General features: G+C 33.1%; 4 protein-coding genes across 8 annotated transcripts; 3 read left to right on the top strand and 1 right to left on the bottom strand.

Annotated features, from left to right (window-relative positions):
* On the top strand, positions 1,352-8,085 carry LOC109349529 (beta-glucosidase 40-like). 3 transcript variants are annotated; one of them, XM_019590360.1, is made up of 14 exons: positions 1,352-1,511; positions 1,554-1,715; positions 3,501-3,567; positions 3,791-3,849; positions 4,160-4,235; positions 4,791-4,862; positions 5,051-5,138; positions 5,263-5,518; positions 5,796-5,911; positions 6,126-6,349; positions 6,475-6,506; positions 6,660-6,762; positions 7,023-7,131; positions 7,688-8,085. In XM_019590360.1, the coding sequence occupies exons 2-14, from the start codon at positions 1,575-1,577 to the stop codon at positions 7,860-7,862; spliced, it is 1,518 nt and encodes a 505-aa protein (XP_019445905.1). In that variant the 5' UTR covers positions 1,352-1,511; positions 1,554-1,574; the 3' UTR covers positions 7,863-8,085. The 3 variants fall into 3 exon arrangements, with proteins under 3 accessions (XP_019445905.1, XP_019445904.1, XP_019445906.1); XM_019590359.1 differs by lacking the exon at positions 1,352-1,511 and having other exon boundaries at positions 1,518-1,715; XM_019590361.1 differs by lacking the exon at positions 1,352-1,511 and having other exon boundaries at positions 1,518-1,715; positions 5,799-5,911.
* On the bottom strand, positions 8,438-8,854 carry LOC109350427 (RNA-binding protein FUS-like). The gene has a single exon (XM_019591665.1). It carries the CDS (start codon positions 8,852-8,854, stop codon positions 8,438-8,440), a length of 417 nt encoding a protein of 138 aa, XP_019447210.1.
* Positions 11,176-14,100, top strand: LOC109349530 (UDP-glucose 6-dehydrogenase 1-like). 2 transcript variants are annotated; one of them, XM_019590362.1, is made up of 3 exons: positions 11,176-11,281; positions 11,928-12,696; positions 13,260-14,100. In XM_019590362.1, exons 2-3 carry the CDS (start codon positions 11,959-11,961, stop codon positions 13,962-13,964), a joined length of 1,443 nt encoding a protein of 480 aa, XP_019445907.1. In that variant the 5' UTR covers positions 11,176-11,281; positions 11,928-11,958; the 3' UTR covers positions 13,965-14,100. The 2 variants fall into 2 exon arrangements, with proteins under 2 accessions (XP_019445907.1, XP_019445908.1); XM_019590363.1 differs by having other exon boundaries at positions 11,177-11,281; positions 11,933-12,696.
* Positions 15,506-18,867, top strand: LOC109349533. 2 transcript variants are annotated; one of them, XM_019590370.1, is made up of 3 exons: positions 15,506-16,163; positions 16,947-17,083; positions 17,207-18,867. In XM_019590370.1, the coding sequence occupies exons 2-3, from the start codon at positions 16,954-16,956 to the stop codon at positions 18,655-18,657; spliced, it is 1,581 nt and encodes a 526-aa protein (XP_019445915.1). In that variant the 5' UTR covers positions 15,506-16,163; positions 16,947-16,953; the 3' UTR covers positions 18,658-18,867. The 2 variants fall into 2 exon arrangements, with proteins under 2 accessions (XP_019445915.1, XP_019445916.1); XM_019590371.1 differs by lacking the exon at positions 15,506-16,163 and having other exon boundaries at positions 16,190-17,083; positions 17,207-18,249; positions 18,283-18,867.

Below are 19,098 nucleotides of genomic sequence, written 5' to 3' on the forward strand. Positions count from 1 at the left end.
TACACTATGCAAACACTGACAATTTTATAGGGGCATAGGTAAATGAGCATCATGCCAATATTGTGATATTCCAAAATAAGGGCGTTTGTGGAACAGTGTGAGACGTGAGAGAATTTTATTATAAAGTAAAACAATTCATACTGAGATAGTAGAATGAAACGGTCGTTCTTTTTGTTTAGTGAATAAGTATCTTTGATGGACATAATCACCCCAAGGGAAATTTTTTTTCCGGTAAGAGGGATATTAGTGAAATTCAATGGTTTCAATTCATATAATTGTTGATTATGATAAGGAGTAAGTTTAAAAAACTTATTTTTAGAGTAAAAGATCCCACTCTTCCCGTAACATCTATCATTTTTTCTTACTCAAGACCTTAAGAGGAATTCAATATTTATCTTTTATCTTATTAGAGCATGGACTTTTTTCTACCCTGAAAATTTCAATACTTAAATATAATGTTATAATCAGTTTGAAAATTTATAAATTTTTTATTTAAAAATAATTTTATATCTATACCATTAGTTTTTTTTTTATAAAAAAAACATGTATTACCACTGGATCCTCCCATAATATCAAAAGGTATCTAGGTTCATCTAATTTTTACTTCACAATTTGGTAACTTCCCCTTTTAAAAGTTTTCTAAGCCATTAAATGCTCATCAATAGGAAAATTGATATTTAATTATTGTGACTTTTCAAAAAAGTAATCCAAATAAATGATAGATTATAAAATGTATGTATATAAATATTTACAATGTAGATTTTACATTCATGTTTGATACATCTATATTAATTAAGATATTCTTTGAACTCTTCAATACAAAAATGTGAGGACAATGAATTTTTTGATTTTTTAAATCATTTATTTCAAAATATATGGATGTCAAAAATCATTCAATAAAGCATTGGTTGAACTGAAATAAAAAAAAAATTCTATTCATTGTCTAGATTGATTTTAACAGCACTATTAAAGAGAAAATTGTCTGTATTCATTGTCCAATTATAAGCATTTTGGACCTGTACAAAATTGTCCCGTGTACTTGGCTAGATGCGGAAAATGAAAAAAATAATCTAATTTTACTATAAAAAGTTATAGAAATGCAATATCTATGTATTATTAACATAAACATTTATATATAATTATTAATAATAATAAGTGATAAAATTGTAAAAGACTCTTACATCGTCAATAAATAGATATTTTACTTCAATAACAATACATTGTAAGCTCATTACCTAAGGCTACAAATGAGGAAAGTTAGTAGGAAATCAATCCAAACATTCCATTACAGAAAATGAATGTATTAGGTTTCCTCCGATACAGATACTGAAATAAAAATAACTAATTACTAATATTTTGACCCACCGCCCCATTTATAAGGGGCCATATTCGTTTAAGCAACTAATACCTTTCCCCATTCACACTCTCCCATCTTTCCTAAATAATCTTATTCAACTACTTTTCATCTCTTATCATCTTCTCTATATATATAAGAATCATTCATTCATAAAAATTCACCCTTTATTGCAAAACTGAATCCTTTTGTCTCACTCTTCATCTCTATATCTTAAACTATGGCCTTTAAGAGAGACATTGTTCTGATTCTGATTCTAGCAGTGATTGTATTGTTTCAAATTCAGACATGTGAGTCAGATATAAACATAGCAGACTTTCCACATGGCTTTACATTTGGCACCGCTTCTTCAGCTTTTCAGGTTCCTATCTACTTCCATGTTATTTAATTGTTGCCATTGGTTACATTTTTATTCTGTTTCTCCCCATAAGATAATGTTTTCTTATTTTTTTTTACAAATGTATCAAATTTCAATATCCAACGTACTCCTTTCTTTTCTTTCCGGTAATGTGTCAATGACTTGGACAATGTCTTCCTCAATGAGTCAAACCAATAGATCAATGGTTGGACTGGTTAATTTGATTTATATTACATAATATTATGTGACAATATTTAATAATTGTACACTTGAAATTTACAAACTTTAATTAAACAATAAAAAAAGAATATTTTATTATTATAAAATGATAGTTGATAAGTTCAAAATTTAATTAAACAAACGAATGACAAGCATAACTATAAATAATTTAAAAGTATTCGTTTTTATTAAAAAACGACATGGAATTCGTTTTTTTATAAAAACATTTTTTGATCGACTCGGTCGGTCTAATCATCCGAGTTACTAGTTTTAGGCTTAAACTGATCGAATCAACTTGATTTGATCTAAATCCGGTTAGAAGAGATGCTCGGATTGGTTAGATGTCCGATTCAATGAACCGGTTGGACCGACCGTTTTGAGCCAAGTTTTATAAGAAGGCTTTCAATAGTTTAGGACTTTAGGGCATGTGCTAGAAAATTCCATATTATTATACTATATATTTATAATTTGTTTTTATTTGCTTTTATCTTGATATATGTTTACTCTTTTACATCCACGGTACTGCGTTCTTTTGACTTTTGAAATAATTAATTTTATTGATGTAAATTATTAAATTGTATCTGTTTTGGATGATTTGAGTTTTTTTTGCCTAAATAAAAGGTAAATATGAGGGTGTGTTTTTGAGTTCATGTATTTATTTCTTCATATAATATCAGGGTGTGTTTTTGAGTTTATGTATTTATTGCTTCGTATAATATTGTCGTGGAAAATTTCACATGCGAGGAGACCTATCTTATTCTTCTTAAATGAAATTTTCGGTAAGGAGTGTGAAAAAGAGATTTAAGATTTCCCAATTTAAGTCTTTTGTTTTTTATCGATGGTTGTGTCAAAATTTTACATTCCTCAATTTTGTCTTTTGTGAGTGCTGGAGTTAACGTCACTCTTTATTATTATATATTTATACTCCTTCTTAATAAAAAAGTCTATCAATATTCATATTTTAAAATAAATAATTGAGAGTCCCAACCACACCATCCGTTTTTGATTAATTAGAACCATTAATTGAGGGGTCAAATTAGTATGACTAATTGTTGAAAAAACATTATTCAATCATTTTTTGGCACAAATATTTTTCTAAAAGCTAGAGAGTTTTTGTTTTTTTGTTTTTCACATAAATGTTTTTGATAAAGTTAGATTCATTTCAATATCCCAAGATTTTTGTGTCTACTAATTTAGTCTTAAAAAATTGAAAAATTTACTTTAATCCCAAAGAAATTAACTTTGATCCATGTTATTTAGCATATCTTCAAGTTAACCGATGATATGTAAAGTGTGTATGTGCTATTTTTCCTATTTTTCATTGCGGAAATTAATTTATAGTAAACAAAACAGATAGAAATATATGGTTGGACAAATATGATAAAGCTAAATCAACCAAAAAGTAGTGAATCTTTAAAATTACATAAACAGACATCAAAAGGTTAAATAATGCAAAGAAGTTTTCTAACCATTGTGAATTTTGTATGCATACACCTAGCTTTTATGGTTTCTTTTATTTTGGACAAATTCATGTGATGATTTAAATAGTAGTTGTTGATTTCCATCTAGTATGAAGGAGCAGTTAAAGCAGATGGAAGGGGACCTTCAGTGTGGGATACTTTTTCGCATAAATTTGGTAAGGTACTATAAGACCATATTTATATGAAGATACTCACTAATCACCATTTCACATTAACTGTCCTTAAGAATTTAAGAACTACACTCATTTCAGTTTCCATTTTCCATACCTTGTTTGTGTTGAACTGGCATAAATGAAATGAGATCGGTTGATGGATGTCTAGCATCAAATTCTTAACATGTTAATTGCTGTCTGACCATTATCTTACATTATGTTGCAGGCAAGATAAGTGATTTTAGCAATGCTGATGTTGCGGTAGATCAATACCATCGATTCGAAGTATGTGTAATGATCAGTACAGCTTTAGAACATAATTGGCGATACGCCGATACCCTTTTAGGTGTATTTGTATATTTGATATTTGATCACCTAAAACCTATAGATTACAGCCAGAAATTAAGTCACACATCTATGTCTGTATACACAAACTACACTTGGTACTTTGTCAAATTGGCCTTGGTACTTTTATTTAATAGAAAATGTGTAACCCTTGATGCCTTTGCATAATATAGCTCATTTATGAAGTTCATTATATTGAAAACTTCTGGTGTTTTGCTCTTTATTAACTTTAAATTGTATTCTCATGCAGGAAGACATAGAACTTATGAAGGACTTGGGAGTAAGTGCTTATAGGTTTTCCATTTCTTGGACTCGGATTTTTCCCAGTAAGCATTTATTGCTCTTCTTTTAGTAAATGTGCTAAGTAATTGTTTTATTGCTATGTACCAGCAAATGGAGGTTGAGATCCACAATTTTGTGCTCATTGTTTGTAGATATATTAAATTATTAATATTGAAGTTCAGTTGAATAATACATTATTAACAGTTTGTTCAATATGCTCGCATTGTTTAGCATGAAATGAAAATGCTTAAGATGCTTGCAGTGTAAATACATGACATCAGTTGGATGAATTACTTGCTTGTAGTACAAGTAACTATCAACTAACCAGCTTGCTAACTAATCATACTCTGATAATTAGTCTAAGTATGGTAATATATAATGTGTTATACCCCTTTTGAAGATAATAATCAAGAGGTATTCTTGTACTCCAACTTCCAATTTTTTTGACCCTTCTGTGCTTCTGTTGAATATTTTTAGCACATACTTTTTGATTGGTTAATTACCAAGTATTTTGCTAGCTACTATGGAAGTGTCAGTTTATCTGTGGTAGCTTCTAGAAGATTATAAAATGTTCTAAACTCGTAAAAATTTCATTTTAGATGGTTCCGGCGAAATCAATCTGGCAGGAGTTGATCATTATAATAAACTCATCGATGCATTGCTAGCCAAAGGTAGCTCTCATTACCCCTGAACAATTGTTAGAATTCTGTATTTTACTTTTGAATAAAAAAGAAGTTCTGTCAATGAGTACTGTGTACATCTTGTGAGTGTGGACTTATTAATTAGCATATATTGATTTACATTTGTATCTTCTTCATGCATTCAACGCTTCTTCTTGCTTGATCCATTATATTGGCAGGAATTGAACCGTACGTGACCATTTACCATTGGGATCTACCTCAAGCGTTGGATGACAAGTATGATGGATGGCTCGGCACTGAGATAATGTATGCAATGTTATACATCAATTTAACTTTTGATTTTTTGCAGAACTCTTCAATTCTTTTAAATGGTAATCACTAATCACTATCAATATATGGTAATAATTTATATGACACTTGTGTGCTACAGAAAGGACTTTGCAAATTATGCTGAGACATGCTTTCAGAAATTTGGGGACAGGGTAAAACACTGGATCACTTTTAATGAACCCCATACATTTGCAACACAAGGATATGATGTTGGTCTCCAAGCACCTGGACGGTGCTCCATTCTCCTCCACTTGTTTTGTAGAAAAGGGAACTCTGCCACCGAACCGTATCTTGTTGGTCACAATGTCTTGCTTTCTCATGCAGCTGTAGCAGACATTTATAGAAAAAAGTATAAGGTAAGGTTAAGTTCATTGCTAAATATAGGATTAAATGAATATTATTTGGTAGTTGTGAAGTTGAAATCTCAATAAGAAAGCAATTGAACGAATCAGATTTAAGGCTGAATCTTGTGAAAGTTCAAGTCCAAATTTACAAAAAAGTTGTTCTGGTGTAATTTATTATACTTCTAAAGCTTATATAAGTTAGAATTTCATAGTCTTGTCCAGTTCTCATATTGCAATGATGCACATATAACTTAAAAGCTTATTTGTAAATAACTTGGTTATTGCACAGAAGATACAAGGTGGATCACTTGGGATAGCTTTTGATGTCATGTGGTATGAGCCAGCAACAAATACTCAAAATGACAATGATGCAGCCCAGAGAGCCCAGGATTTTCAATTAGGCTGGTAAGTCTTTTACATATACATGTTACATGATTAAGATTTTCATATTTTCTATTGAAGTGCATTAAATGAATGACTGAATGAGAATAAGAAAGGGAGTGCTGCACTCATTGGATCTTCTATGTAGGATTTGTATAAAAGACTAACCCATTGCTTAAATTTGAAACTAAGGCTTCCCATTTGGTTCAAACTAGATTGTTAATTGTCTTAATGACAGGTTTCTTGATCCTTTGATGTTCGGCGATTATCCAAGCTCGATGAGAAGTAGAGTAGGAAAAAGGCTGCCAAAATTTTCTGAAGCTGAGGCTGCTCTAGTTAAGGGTTCATTAGATTTTGTGGGAATCAATCACTACACCACATATTATGCAAGAAACAATGATACCAATGTGATTGGAACTCTGCTCAATGATAGCATTGCCGACTCCGGTGTCATTACCCTCCGTAAGTTTAAGACCAAATATTATCACACAACATTTTTTGTGTCAAATAATCAAGCAACCACATATACCCCTTGTTAGAATGCTTTAAACTGCCACTATGAGTCATTTTTTACCCTTTGCTTTCAGCTTTCAAAGGTAGAAAAGCTATTGGAGATCGGGTAAGTCTTACACAAGTGAAGCATTTTTCTTTTGTCTCCTTGAGATGAGACCATAATGTGATGATGATTGATTTACCATTTCTGTATTTTAGTTCATTATGTATACAATATCTATATTATTCACGGAAGAAATTTGTAAACTTTGACTTGCAGGCAAATTCTATATGGTTGTATATAGTACCACAAGGAATGAGAAGCTTAATGAACTACATAAAACGAAAGTATGGGAACCCTCCTGTTGTTATCACTGAAAATGGTAATCTTCAAACTCTTGCATTATGCCAAAACTCCCAAGTGCAATTGGCATTCAGAACTCAGAAGTTAAAGCCTAACATAAATTACATAGTTGAACGTCAAGATATGATTTCAAATTTATATAGGACAAGATTTGTATATTTTTACTTTCCATATTTTTGTAATATGAGATAATTTTTTCTAGCTAGCCAACACTTTAAGTTAATTGCAAATATGGAATAAAAGCTGTGAGCATAATCTTCTTTCTCATTGTTGTTACAGGGATGGATGACCCAAATAGTATATTTATCCCTATTAAAGATGCTCTAAAGGATGAGAAAAGGATTGCTTACCTCAAAGGCTATTTATCTGAACTATTGGCTTCTATCAAGTAAGTAGTAGTTATTATTGGGTTTTTAGTTACACTACTTATTGATTCTGTCTTTTTTGAAGTATTTAGTCCTTTATTTGTTGATTTTCATCTTCATCATTAACTTGGAAGGACATGAATGAAAATCAACACCTAAATACTTTAAAAGGAAAAAAATATAAGGACTAAATCAGCGTGTTTTCTGTTCTTACATGACATAATTTTAGTCCATATGTTTTACCTTTTTTTTAAATATTTAGTTCCTTCATGCTATCATTTTTCATCTAAAGTTAATGAGGATGGTGCAAACTAATATCAACTCAAAATAAAGGACTAAGAAGTACTAACTAAAATCAGCTCAACCCATAAATGTTGGAAGGAAAATGTATATCTCATCCTATTATTTTTTAATTATTTATTTCATTCTATGCTGCAAGAATTTATTGTATATTTATGGGTCTGCGGCTAAGCTATGACATTCCATGATTTGAATATTTCTTAATGTTTTATAAGACAAATAATATTTTCCTACTATTTAAGTAAATTAATTAATACATGGTAATTTGACTGATAGCAGAGATGGATGCAATGTGAAAGGATATTTTCATTGGTCACTATTAGATAATTGGGAGTGGGCAGCTGGATACAGTTGTAGATTTGGTATGTATTTTGTTGATTATAATGACAACTTGAAGAGATACCCCAAACAATCGGTTCAATGGTTCAAAAACTTCTTGAAATCCACTAAGTAACTTCTGAAATCTTTGTACTGTTCTATTTAAGTTTTATTCAATTATGTTGGTTAATGTGTGGAAGAAGCACCTTTAATTCTACTATACATCAATAAAAAATGCAGAAATGTTGTTAGTAAAGAAATATTGGACCCATTAACTATGTACTTTGTGGAGAACATTTTCAGACTTGTATAGGGTTTGTGATCTGTCCTGATTGTAGTACATCTATTTTCTTTACCTTCACAATGGTATCTCAGTTATATTTTCAATTTTCTTGAGATTATATCTCCATAAACAAATTCTCATTTCAATAAAATATTCCTTCTTTAAAACTAGATAGGAAAGTAGGTTTTATAAGTAAAAATTAAAACACGTGAAATTACCTTTATTTTTTATTCATGAAAAGATCCACTTCCTTCTTCTCACAAACTACTATACGTGCTATTGCCATGCACCATATTATACTAACTCTTACAATATGATCCCTATAGCATATTATTTTTACCTAACACATACACAAACCAAGCACTAGTCTTCATGCATGAAAATCATATAAACCTAGCTAGTGCCATACAACCTAGCTGTATCAAGCTTCATTTCTGGTCCCTGCCCTTGTTGCCGCCACCGGCACCACCTCCTCCTCCTCCTGCACTAGCATCTCGTCCACTCTGACCACCACCACCACCACCATCATCTCCTCCTGCACTAGCATCTTGTCCCCATTGACCGCCACCGCCGCTATTGAATCCAGCAGCACCAGTAGTGGCATAAAGAGTGGGATCATAAGTTCCATAGTTAGGTAAAGCATATGCTCCGGCAGCAGCAACACCAGTGACTGGTGGAGGGGCTCCATAGCCTGTAGCCACGGTGGACTCATAATAAGTATATTGGGTTACAGCTGGGTCCGTAGCACCTCCTGTTCCAAATTGATCGTTCTTTCCAGAATCATCATCACGGTCTTGGTTAGAAAACTGGTCTTGGCGGTTTTGTTGTTGTTGTTGTTGTGCCATATTGAGATTAGATGTTATATGAGATAAGACAAATAGAGAAGCGAGTTTGTGATTGCATATTATTAGTAGCTATATAGTGATGAATGAGGAGTGGTTAAGCGGTGAGGATTAGCATAGTTGCCGATTGAGTTATATTACAGTATCTGCCACGTTATTATGTGGATGGCTTGGAATCACTTATTTCCAACACGTATTTTGAATCAAATTTATATAAACATCATCGGTGCGGTGCCTGGATTCATATTTTTTTTCTTTTCTTCTTCGGAAAAGACATGATGAATGAATAAAGACATGTTACCTCGAGGACTCGAGCCAATTAAAAAAGAGTAAATAATATGACTAGTTTTGGCGAAATTATATAAATTATTTTTCAATTTTTTATACCTACAAATCCCTCATTTTGTATACTTTTATTACACTGATATTACACTCATGACTCCTGAACGTGAAATAAATGTAATATTTTAAACAAAAATATGATAAATGCAATTTAGTTAAACAAAATATAGGTATATTTTGGAGACAAATCCAAATAATATATGGATTAATACATATTTATCATTTTTTGGTTCGTTACGATATAGTACAAAATCGATTTAAACAATATCTCTTTGGAATTGTGGATGCATTTTGTAACAAAAAATAATAAAGATACATTAATTTGTATATTATGTGGATTTGTCTCCACAATATATCATGTTTTGTTTAACTTAATTACATTTATCATCTTTTTTGTTTAAAAAGTTACATTTATTTCTCATGCAGGGGTCATCAATATAATGACAATGTAAAAATTAAGGAGTTTTATGTAGGTGTAAAAAAGTGATGGGTAATTTATATAATTTCACTAAAATCAGGGCTGTCAGTGTAATTTACTCCTAAAAAATTAAATTTATATAATTTTGTTTCATTTTAATTAGTTAACGACAAACTTGGACGTATATACGTATATATATTTTTTATGATGTCAATGTTAATTATTTTTCATGTGTTATCCATAATGTATTTTTTTTTTCCAATGACTAAACATAATGTATTCTCTAGTGACATTAGTGAAGCAGCAAGTCATCAGTAACCACAAATAAGCAAAAGTTTTTATAAAATTTTATGGAGGGGATATATAAGAGCAGAAAATGACTAAACAAATTAAGTATAGGAGTGCATGTTCAACCAAAGCGAATGACTAAACAAATCAATATAACATATATCACAAATCAATATAACATATATCACAAATCAATATAATACAAGTATAGTTAGAACAAGAGAAAAAGTATAATATAATGAATGAAATTTTAATTCTATATAAGTATAAAATTGATCATTTGTCTTTCTATCAATGGAGAGATCAAATTCCCCAAATTAATCTCTCCTGCAATATCTGATAAAATCTTAATATTTATTACAAAAAGTTGAATAGTAAAAAATAAAAATAAAATTATATGTGACCAACATTACCCTCCTAAGATTGCGTTTTGACCATAATGTAATTGCTCCACCAATTATTATTGAAACTTCCTGCCAATTATTTTTAACCGAGTTAATTTTCTTCCAATACCAGTTGATATTATTGTGGGGACATCATATCAGACCAAAAATCACCATCTTTCATGTATATTCCATAATATTCTTAGTCAAATTAATTCAGCCTTTTCATTCCTTGTGAAATGAAGCATACAAGAGTGTATATACAAGACTTGATCAACAGTTCAGCTTAACTGATTCATATCATATTTTTATAATTAGGAGGTTATATCATTTCTTGTCATTAATTAACAAAGTGGTACATTCCAAGCATTCTTATAAGTACCGGGTGACTCACGTAATTTAAATTCAATCAACTTCATTTTTTCTATGAATTTGATTGGTTATTTTAAGCCTTTAATTTCTTGTCATGGTTAATGTTTCCTTAACCCTACTAGCTATATTATTTGTGCAAACACTTGCTACCTGTACAAGAAAATTGTGAAATTAGTATACAAAATCAGAAGTGTATGTATAAATGAAGGAAAATATGAAACTTCAATGACAAGTAAAGCGAATGAAATAGAAAGAAGTAAGAAACTAAAAAAATAAATTAAAGCCACATGCAGTTAGGTGCTAAATTTTATTCTATGTAGAGATAATGATTGGTTTAAATAGATCTAAGCTTAAATGCAATAAAATAATCTGTATATTAGTTAACTTGTAAATAAATAAAGAGCATGTGGCAGTTAGCGTAGGATGAAGGAAAATGAGAAAAAGCAAAGGTGCTGGCATGTAATGCTTTATTCACGTTATGTTACATATTACTATTATAAATAGATCAACCACATGTTTCTTCATACTTCATTCCACCACAGAAACAGAAAGAATAAGCTCTATTCTTCTTCACCACTCACCTCATCACCACCACTTTCTTCTTCTTTTTCCATCCTATTAGACAAGGTAATGGTTTTGATCTTTTTCCTTTTTTGTGTTCCTTTTTCTTGCCTTTTGTTTCTGTCATTTGGTGCAACTGTTTTATTTGTGAAGAGATCCACATTATAGAATTTGTCACGTATGATTTCATATTTCTGCATGTGTATGTATACATACAATACAAGGAACATAAAATGGCTGAACGGGCATAAGCATAAGACTAGTAAAGTCTTTTGCTTTAAGCCCTGAGATATATTATACAGATTGCATGTATTATTTATTTTAATTAGTTTAGAAAGGTATCATCTTAAAGTTCGCTTTACACTCAAATATATACTGTAATATTGTCCCCGAAAATGACTAATTTAAGTTACATTGATACATTCCACTCCATCACTTGCATTTTCATGGGTAATATCCTCTTGATCTACAACTCTTTCATGATTGCTCCAATTGAAAATTATAGATCTCTTTCATTATTGTTACAATTAACAAGGCTATGTGTTACTTACATTATACATCTCCTTTTATTTCATTTCTTTCAATTATGTTAACACGAATCGAATCATGGTCCTTACTATGGTCTTTACATGTCCTCTTAACTTGTAATAATCATTTCAAATTTAAAGTAATTGACAATTTTATGATTGATTTTCATCAACCTGTGATATAGTATAGGCTGCTGAGAACAAACAAACAAAAAAATGGTGAAGATTTGTTGCATTGGAGCTGGCTATGTTGGTGGCCCAACCATGGCTGTGATAGCCGTGAAGTGTCCCAAAATTGAAGTAGTTGTAGTGGACATTGCCGCGCCGCGAATCGCCGCCTGGAACAGCGACCATCTCCCAATCTATGAGCCTGGTCTTGATGAGGTAGTAAAGCAATGTAGGGGAAAGAACCTCTTCTTCAGCACTGATGTGGAGAAACATGTTTCAGAAGCTGATATAGTTTTTGTCTCAGTAAACACTCCAACAAAGACTCAAGGCCTTGGAGCAGGAAAAGCAGCTGATTTAACATATTGGGAGAGTGCAGCTAGAATGATAGCTGATGTTTCAAAATCAGATAAAATTGTTGTTGAGAAATCTACTGTCCCTGTGAAAACAGCAGAGGCAATTGAAAGGATCCTGACCCATAATAATAAGGGTATCAATTTCACTATCCTTTCAAACCCAGAATTTCTTGCTGAGGGTACAGCAATTAAGGATCTTTTCAACCCAGACAGAGTTCTTATTGGAGGAAGGGAGACCCCACAAGGCCAAAAGGCTATAGAATCTCTTAGAGATGTTTATGCTCATTGGGTCCCAATAGATAGAATCCTTTGCACCAATTTATGGTCTGCTGAACTATCAAAGCTTGCTGCCAATGCCTTCTTAGCACAGAGAATCTCTTCAGTTAATGCTATGTCAGCACTTTGTGAGGCAACTGGTGCTGATGTCTCTCAGGTACTTAGGGGCCAACCTATTTCCATTATTTGAACATTAGATTTTGATAATTTTATGAGTGATTCAAATTGCTGAGTGCATCATGTGATTGCGGCCGTAACATTTGACTGCCGCAACTACATCACACCGCAATTGCAATGTGACATCAAATCACAATGATGCGGCCGCATCAGGCCTCAACGCAACCGCATCGGACCATATTTGGGCTGCATCAAACTGCAATACAACCACATCCGTCGCATCAACTGTATCAATTTCAAAAGCATCTTTTTACTCATAATAATTCACACCATAGCGGGTGCAATCCGCATCGCAATGACCGCAATTACGACAACAACCACAATTTGAAATAATGACAAATGAACTTATATTTGTACCTTGCTTACTTTTTTATTATCTTTTATATATACACTCACTTAAAAAATGTCTCTCAAAAATTAAATAGACAATATATGTTGCCCGATGTACAAAACAAAAAACACAATTCAAAGAACAAAAATGTGTGTGCTTGTATATATTTGACCACTTTCTAATAATGTTTTTGGGTATGTTGTTGTATGCAGGTATCCCACTCAATTGGCACAGACTCAAGGATTGGACCAAAGTTCTTGAGTGCTAGTGTTGGCTTTGGTGGCTCTTGCTTTCAGAAGGACATATTGAACTTGGTATATATATGTGAATGTAATGGTCTTCCTGAGGTAGCAAATTATTGGAAGCAAGTGGTTAAGGTGAATGACTACCAGAAAAGCCGATTCGTGAACCGAGTAGTTTCCTCAATGTTCAACACAGTTTCAACTAAGAAGATTGCTATACTTGGTTTTGCTTTCAAGAAAGACACAGGTGACACTAGGGAAACACCAGCAATTGATGTGTGCAAAGGGTTATTAGGGGACAAAGCTAAGTTGAGCATATATGACCCTCAAGTTACTGAGAATCAGATCACAAAGGATTTATCAATGAAGAAATATGATTGGGACCACCCTGCTCATCTTCAACCACCAAGCCCAACTTCTAAAAAGGAAGTGTCTGTGGTTTTTGATGCATATGAGGCAGTAAAAGATGCACATGGTGTTTGCATTCTCACTGAGTGGGATGAGTTTAAGAACCTTGATTACCAAAAAGTTTTTGATAACATGCAGAAGCCAGCATTTATATTTGATGGCAGAAATGTTGTGGATGTTAAGAAGCTTAGGGAAATTGGGTTTATAGTTTTTTCCATTGGGAAACCACTAGATTCATGGCTCAAGGACATGCCTGCAGTGGCATAAGGGGAAGCAGAATATGAAGAGTGTCCAATTTTTATTCGTATAATTTCATTACTTATGATGTTGTCTTTTATACTAGTTTTTGTTTGATGAGATTTTGTGGCATGGCTCAAGGAAATGTTGTCTTTTTTTGCCAGCTGAAACTCGTTTTTCTTGTACTGCCTTTATGTTATGAATAAATAATTGAGGAGATTTTGTACCATGAATAACATTTCGTATGTTTTTATTTACTACTTTATGAGATTTCTAATGTTTTTATTGACATTCATAATTGCTATACTATCAACATTATGCATTTTAATAAAATTTGATACCTCTATACAACTGAATCATGAAAGTAATTGAACCTCAATTTTGAGAAATAGACAAAAGAAGAATACCATGAAGAATAGTGTATTCTTTTATTGAATTGAATTAAAAGAATAATACAAGATGAAATACCCTTATTTATACATAATAGTCAATCCAAGGTCTTAACCAACTAACTTTGTTTTCACATATTTATTATGTGCTTAATTTGAGAAGAATGAAAATTACAAGTGTTCTTGTATTGCAAGCAAAGTCTTTCTACATGTGCATTTCCTCGCCGAGGCATAGTGACCTTAACCCGGTCATGATTCCTAACCGAGGCTTTTCTAGGCTAGGCTTACTTGACCGAGGCCTGTTGAAGTTGGCATGGTCACCGATCTACTTGTCTCGATCAATGTCTTGGCCAGACAACTAGCACGGTCATGGACGAGGCTTGGCCTCGCCTTGGCGCACCAGTGCTGATCCTTTGTCCATTAGTATAGAAACTTGGCACATAACCACAAGGACTTTACACATCATTGCAGGGACTTGGCACATAACTTGGTGCAACACTAGATGGACTTGGCTCATGAGTTGGTGCATCATTAGTTAATTTTGGCACATCAGTACTTGGCCTTGGTGCTAGTTTTGGCGCACGAGTAGGATTAGTCCTTACATGCTTTGGTACATCATAATTCTCATTCATTCTCAATCATTAATGACTTTTCAAAACAAAAAACTAATCCAAATGAAGCCTGAATGATGCAATAGCTGATGGTATATAAACCTTTATACCATCAGTACGTAAATATTACACATAATTACACTCAAATAATTATGTGTATTTTTAGAAGAATTATATGAGGTTAAACCTAAAGAAAATTGTTCAAGAAGTTCTACTTTTACACTAATATATAATTATGGGTGAGTTGGGTTGAAGGCTCACCTCAACCAACATTGTCTTATTATTTAAAGAGCGTAGTCATGATAAACATCTAAATGTCTAATTACGTGTATACATTTGACATGAATAAAAATCACTTACTTAACTTAATTTTGATTTTTTTCAAGAATCAAATTGGACAAAAGATAATGATAAAATTGCAATTTTTTTAAAACATGGGAAAATATTAATTTAATTAAATCTGATTTTTTTTTATAAACATGGGAAAATGTTGTGATTACAAATCCTGGACCGGTTTGGGATATTCGAGGCCCAATCCAATAGAAGCATCGCAACCCGTTTTTATTTCGGAACATCTCGTGTACAAAAAGCACGAACCGTACCTCGTTTTTCATCGTCGTTTTCTTTCGATTTCCCCCTTTCTATCCTCAAAATCTGTCTAATTAGTGTGCACAATTCTTGAATCAAGCCTCAATTCGTTCAATTCTTGTTATCTTCTTCCTTTTGATCCTAAAATCAACCCTTTGTTATTCTTATCGTATTCTAGGGTTAGGGTTTCGATCCGATCTTTTCAGGGTCACAATCTTCCTCTCCCCTTTTGTATTCCGTCAATTCTCGGAGTTTTTGTTCTTATTCATCCATTATTTTGCCCCAATTTGACATATTATTTGTACGCGATTCCGAATCTAGGGTTTTGAGTCAACCAAAATTTTAGGTCTTTTCAATCTTCGAATCACTTTAGGGTTTCTGTAAATTGTTTTAGGGCTTTGATTCCTTCCTATCTTTTATGAACTTTTCACTTCCCTTCGGCTTTTAATTTCACAATTTCTTCTTCGAATTTAGAATATAGGGTTAGGGTCTGAAATTGAAATTTTCAGTTACTGTCTGTTACAATAGAGTTGGGGATACAGTCTTAGGCGTCTCGAAACTTCCTTAATTGTCCAATTCCTTACCCAATTTTCTCTATTTTGACTTTTGGAATTTCGTTTGACCTTCAACTGTTTGAAAAGGTAAGAATTGTTTGTTATCACTGATTTTAATTTGAAAGTTGAGAATTGTTTGTTACACTGCTTTACTATAAACTTTAATGTTTTAACAGTAAGTGACAGTTTATTAATATGTAATATGTTTGTGGCTATGGATTTAAATTGCATTTATTTGCATGTAGTTACTTAAAATTTGTGCTTTTGACATCCCGCTGTGCTTTTAATGTGGTAGTGAAGTACATTTTTTCACTGTCACATGTGAAAGGAAAATATTTTTTTGGTGGGCCTTAGCCTCATCCACGCTTCTCCTAAATTTAACTGTATACTTGGGTTCTATGAGTTGAATTTTGTTTTTTTCTGTCACAACTCTCACTTGTGGTGGACTTTTCAAATTGAAACATTTTATATTGAAATTTGTTTTGCATGGCTTACTTTGTTTTTCTCTAATTATGTCAATTGGAAAAGCCACAATGGTCAGGATTTTCAGTCAAACTAAACTAAAATGGTATGCATTTTATTATTGGTCCTTTTGTTAATGCAGTGGGATATGGCAGTTTGGCCCAATCATTACGTTTTGTCATTACATTGGAGATAAAATTTTGTGGAAGTTTAAAGCTTTGTAATGATATTAGATATCAATGTTTTGGTAGTTTTTAGCATGTATGTTTATTCTGCATGAAGCACTTCCAAGTTCGGGGCGATCTACTATAAATTAAAAGTGCAACCAAAGACAGCATTGTATCTTATGTCTGTATTTATCTGATGAGATGTTGTTTGAGTATTAAACTCTCGATTATTCTAACACAGAACAACAATGGGATATAAGAGATGTCTTGAGGTCAATGAATTTGGGGATCTTTCTTTGAACAAGGCCAAACGTCTTGAATCCAATAATGATCTGGATGCACTTAATGTCAACCTGGTTGTGAAAAATGTTGTTTCAGGTAAATGTTTTTATGTAGTATATTGTAATCTGTCTGCTCTTTTTCAAATAGAGTCAGTTTAGCTAGCCATTTCTCTCTCTGAAGTTTATGTATAATAAATAATATTCCCCATTGATTGTAAAGGTGGCAATGAGGGTAGCTTTTACAATATTCAATGGTATGATGCTATTCAAGTGGGCACTGCCCTTCATGCTCCTCCAGCTGTGGACAGTAATGTTCAGATCAGTGGTCACTTCAGCTGCTTTAGTGAGGATGATGCTGGGTCTGGGGCTACATCTTTGTCATCTGCCTCTTCAGATTGTTTGGAATTTGAAATTCCTCAGAAATCACATCCTGCTTTAGATGATGCGTATTCAGCCTCTGATTGCTCACTCAGAAAACCAGTTCCTGTTGGTCCCAATCATCAAGCTGTCATTCCTGCCTGGAGTGGAAAATTGAAGAAGATATCAAATTTGTGCATATATAATGATTACAATCCATCCTCTGGTTTAGTATCTGTTCGTCCTGCACATGACAATGAGGAGAGACTCATGGGCACTTGTGTGCTTCCAATGCCGGACTCTAGCCTTGACTATTCTGCTAAGGGTAACAAGGGTGAGGAAGGCAGATCAGAATGCAACTGCTTGGATCAGGGCGCTGTCAGATGTGTTCGACATCATGTCAGGGAAGCCCGTGAAAATATGAAGAGGAGTCTTGGGATGGAAAACTTTGTGAACTTGGGCTTTTGTGACATGGGAGAGGATGTTGCACTCAAATGGAGTGAAGAAGAAGGAGAGTTTTTTCATGAGGTTATCTACAGCAATCCTGCTTCAGTGGGAAGAAATTTTTGGAAGCATTTATCAGCAGCATTCCCTGCTCGAACCAATAAAGAAATTGTCAGCTACTACTTTAATGTGTTTATACTCCGGAGAAGGGCTGCTCAGAACAGATCCAGATTTTTGGATATTGACAGTGATGATGATGAATGTCATACAAGTAACCCACAGTTTTATAGTTATGAAAATTCAGAGGATGACTCTGGCCTCGAGTCTCTTGGTCACAGTCAAAACCAGGATTATTCTGATGCAGATGACGATGATGGAAATAGTGATGATGACGACGAATTTGCTCGGTATAATATGGGAAACATCAACAAGGAAGAGGGTGGGATTAATCAAAGGTCCTCAGAATCTAAGTCCAACTCACAGATTGAGAGTTGGAGTTATCCTATTCAGCATCTTGATGGAAGTCAAGGAATCTGCAAGGACAACCTTGGTGCCAAGGATAATTCTTGCACGTCCTTTGAGCGCGACGCCGATATGGACATATCCTGTTCTCATGGTTTGGTAGATGCTAGCTCTGCTTTGCAAGGCAGGGAATTCAAATGTGACCAGAGTCCATGCATGCCTAGCAAACATGATTTATCTAGCCATGAGATGGATGATGTTTATTTATTGGAGCCTGGCAATGCTAAAGATTGGTATCCTGGGTACTCAACATGTCTGGATACAAATGTAGATTTCTTACCTACTTTCAATTTGATAGAAGAGTTTTTTGGCCTTGGTACTCCAGATAGAAAGACCAGAAGCGATTGAGGCTATTACGTTTATTTCTGTTTTATTTATTTTCCTTTACATCAGAGTAGAGGCTGCTACGTTTTTTCTTGTTTGTAATTTGTATATAGGTGAAGTGAACCTCACCATCATCCCCAAAAATATTGGGGTTTCCCGTTTCTTTTTACCTCCCCTCGATCTGTTATATAATGTGAGGAAGAGCTTGAATTGAATATTATCTCATATTCTTGTGTATTTTTTGTAACAGTACTACACTTGTCCCCTAGCATTTTTTCCTGGTATATGTAAGGTACTCCTTTTCCTAAAGTTAAGGAATTAATCTGGTGCGTGTCTACTAATCTTTTGTATCTGGTATACTATTATACCAAACCATCTTTTGTACTATGCTCTTATCTTCTCATGTCATGTGCCATATATAATTACATATAGGATCATCCTTGGTTATTTTACTCTTTCGGCTAG

This window comes from Lupinus angustifolius, chromosome LG06, assembly GCF_001865875.1.
Source record: "Lupinus angustifolius cultivar Tanjil chromosome LG06, LupAngTanjil_v1.0, whole genome shotgun sequence".
In the NCBI taxonomy this organism is placed as follows: Eukaryota; Viridiplantae; Streptophyta; class Magnoliopsida; order Fabales; family Fabaceae; genus Lupinus; species Lupinus angustifolius.

Bases quoted from the DNA above. Each gene is read 5' to 3' on its own strand.
- LOC109349529 (XM_019590360.1), top strand. From the start codon at position 1,575: ATGGCCTTTAAGAGAGACATTGTTCTGATTCTGATTCTAGCAGTGATT. The intron at 1,716-3,500 runs GTTCCTATCTAC...ATTTCCATCTAG, and splicing joins CCGCTTCTTCAGCTTTTCAG to TATGAAGGAGCAGTTAAAGC. The intron at 5,139-5,262 runs GTATGCAATGTT...TGTGTGCTACAG, and splicing joins TGGCTCGGCACTGAGATAAT to AAAGGACTTTGCAAATTATG.
- LOC109350427 (XM_019591665.1), bottom strand. From the start codon at position 8,854: ATGGCACAACAACAACAACAACAAAACCGCCAAGACCAGTTTTCTAAC.
- LOC109349530 (XM_019590362.1), top strand. From the start codon at position 11,959: ATGGTGAAGATTTGTTGCATTGGAGCTGGCTATGTTGGTGGCCCAACC. The intron at 12,697-13,259 runs GTACTTAGGGGC...TGTTGTATGCAG, and splicing joins CTGGTGCTGATGTCTCTCAG to GTATCCCACTCAATTGGCAC.
- LOC109349533 (XM_019590370.1), top strand. From the start codon at position 16,954: ATGGGATATAAGAGATGTCTTGAGGTCAATGAATTTGGGGATCTTTCT. The intron at 17,084-17,206 runs GTAAATGTTTTT...TTGATTGTAAAG, and splicing joins TGTGAAAAATGTTGTTTCAG to GTGGCAATGAGGGTAGCTTT.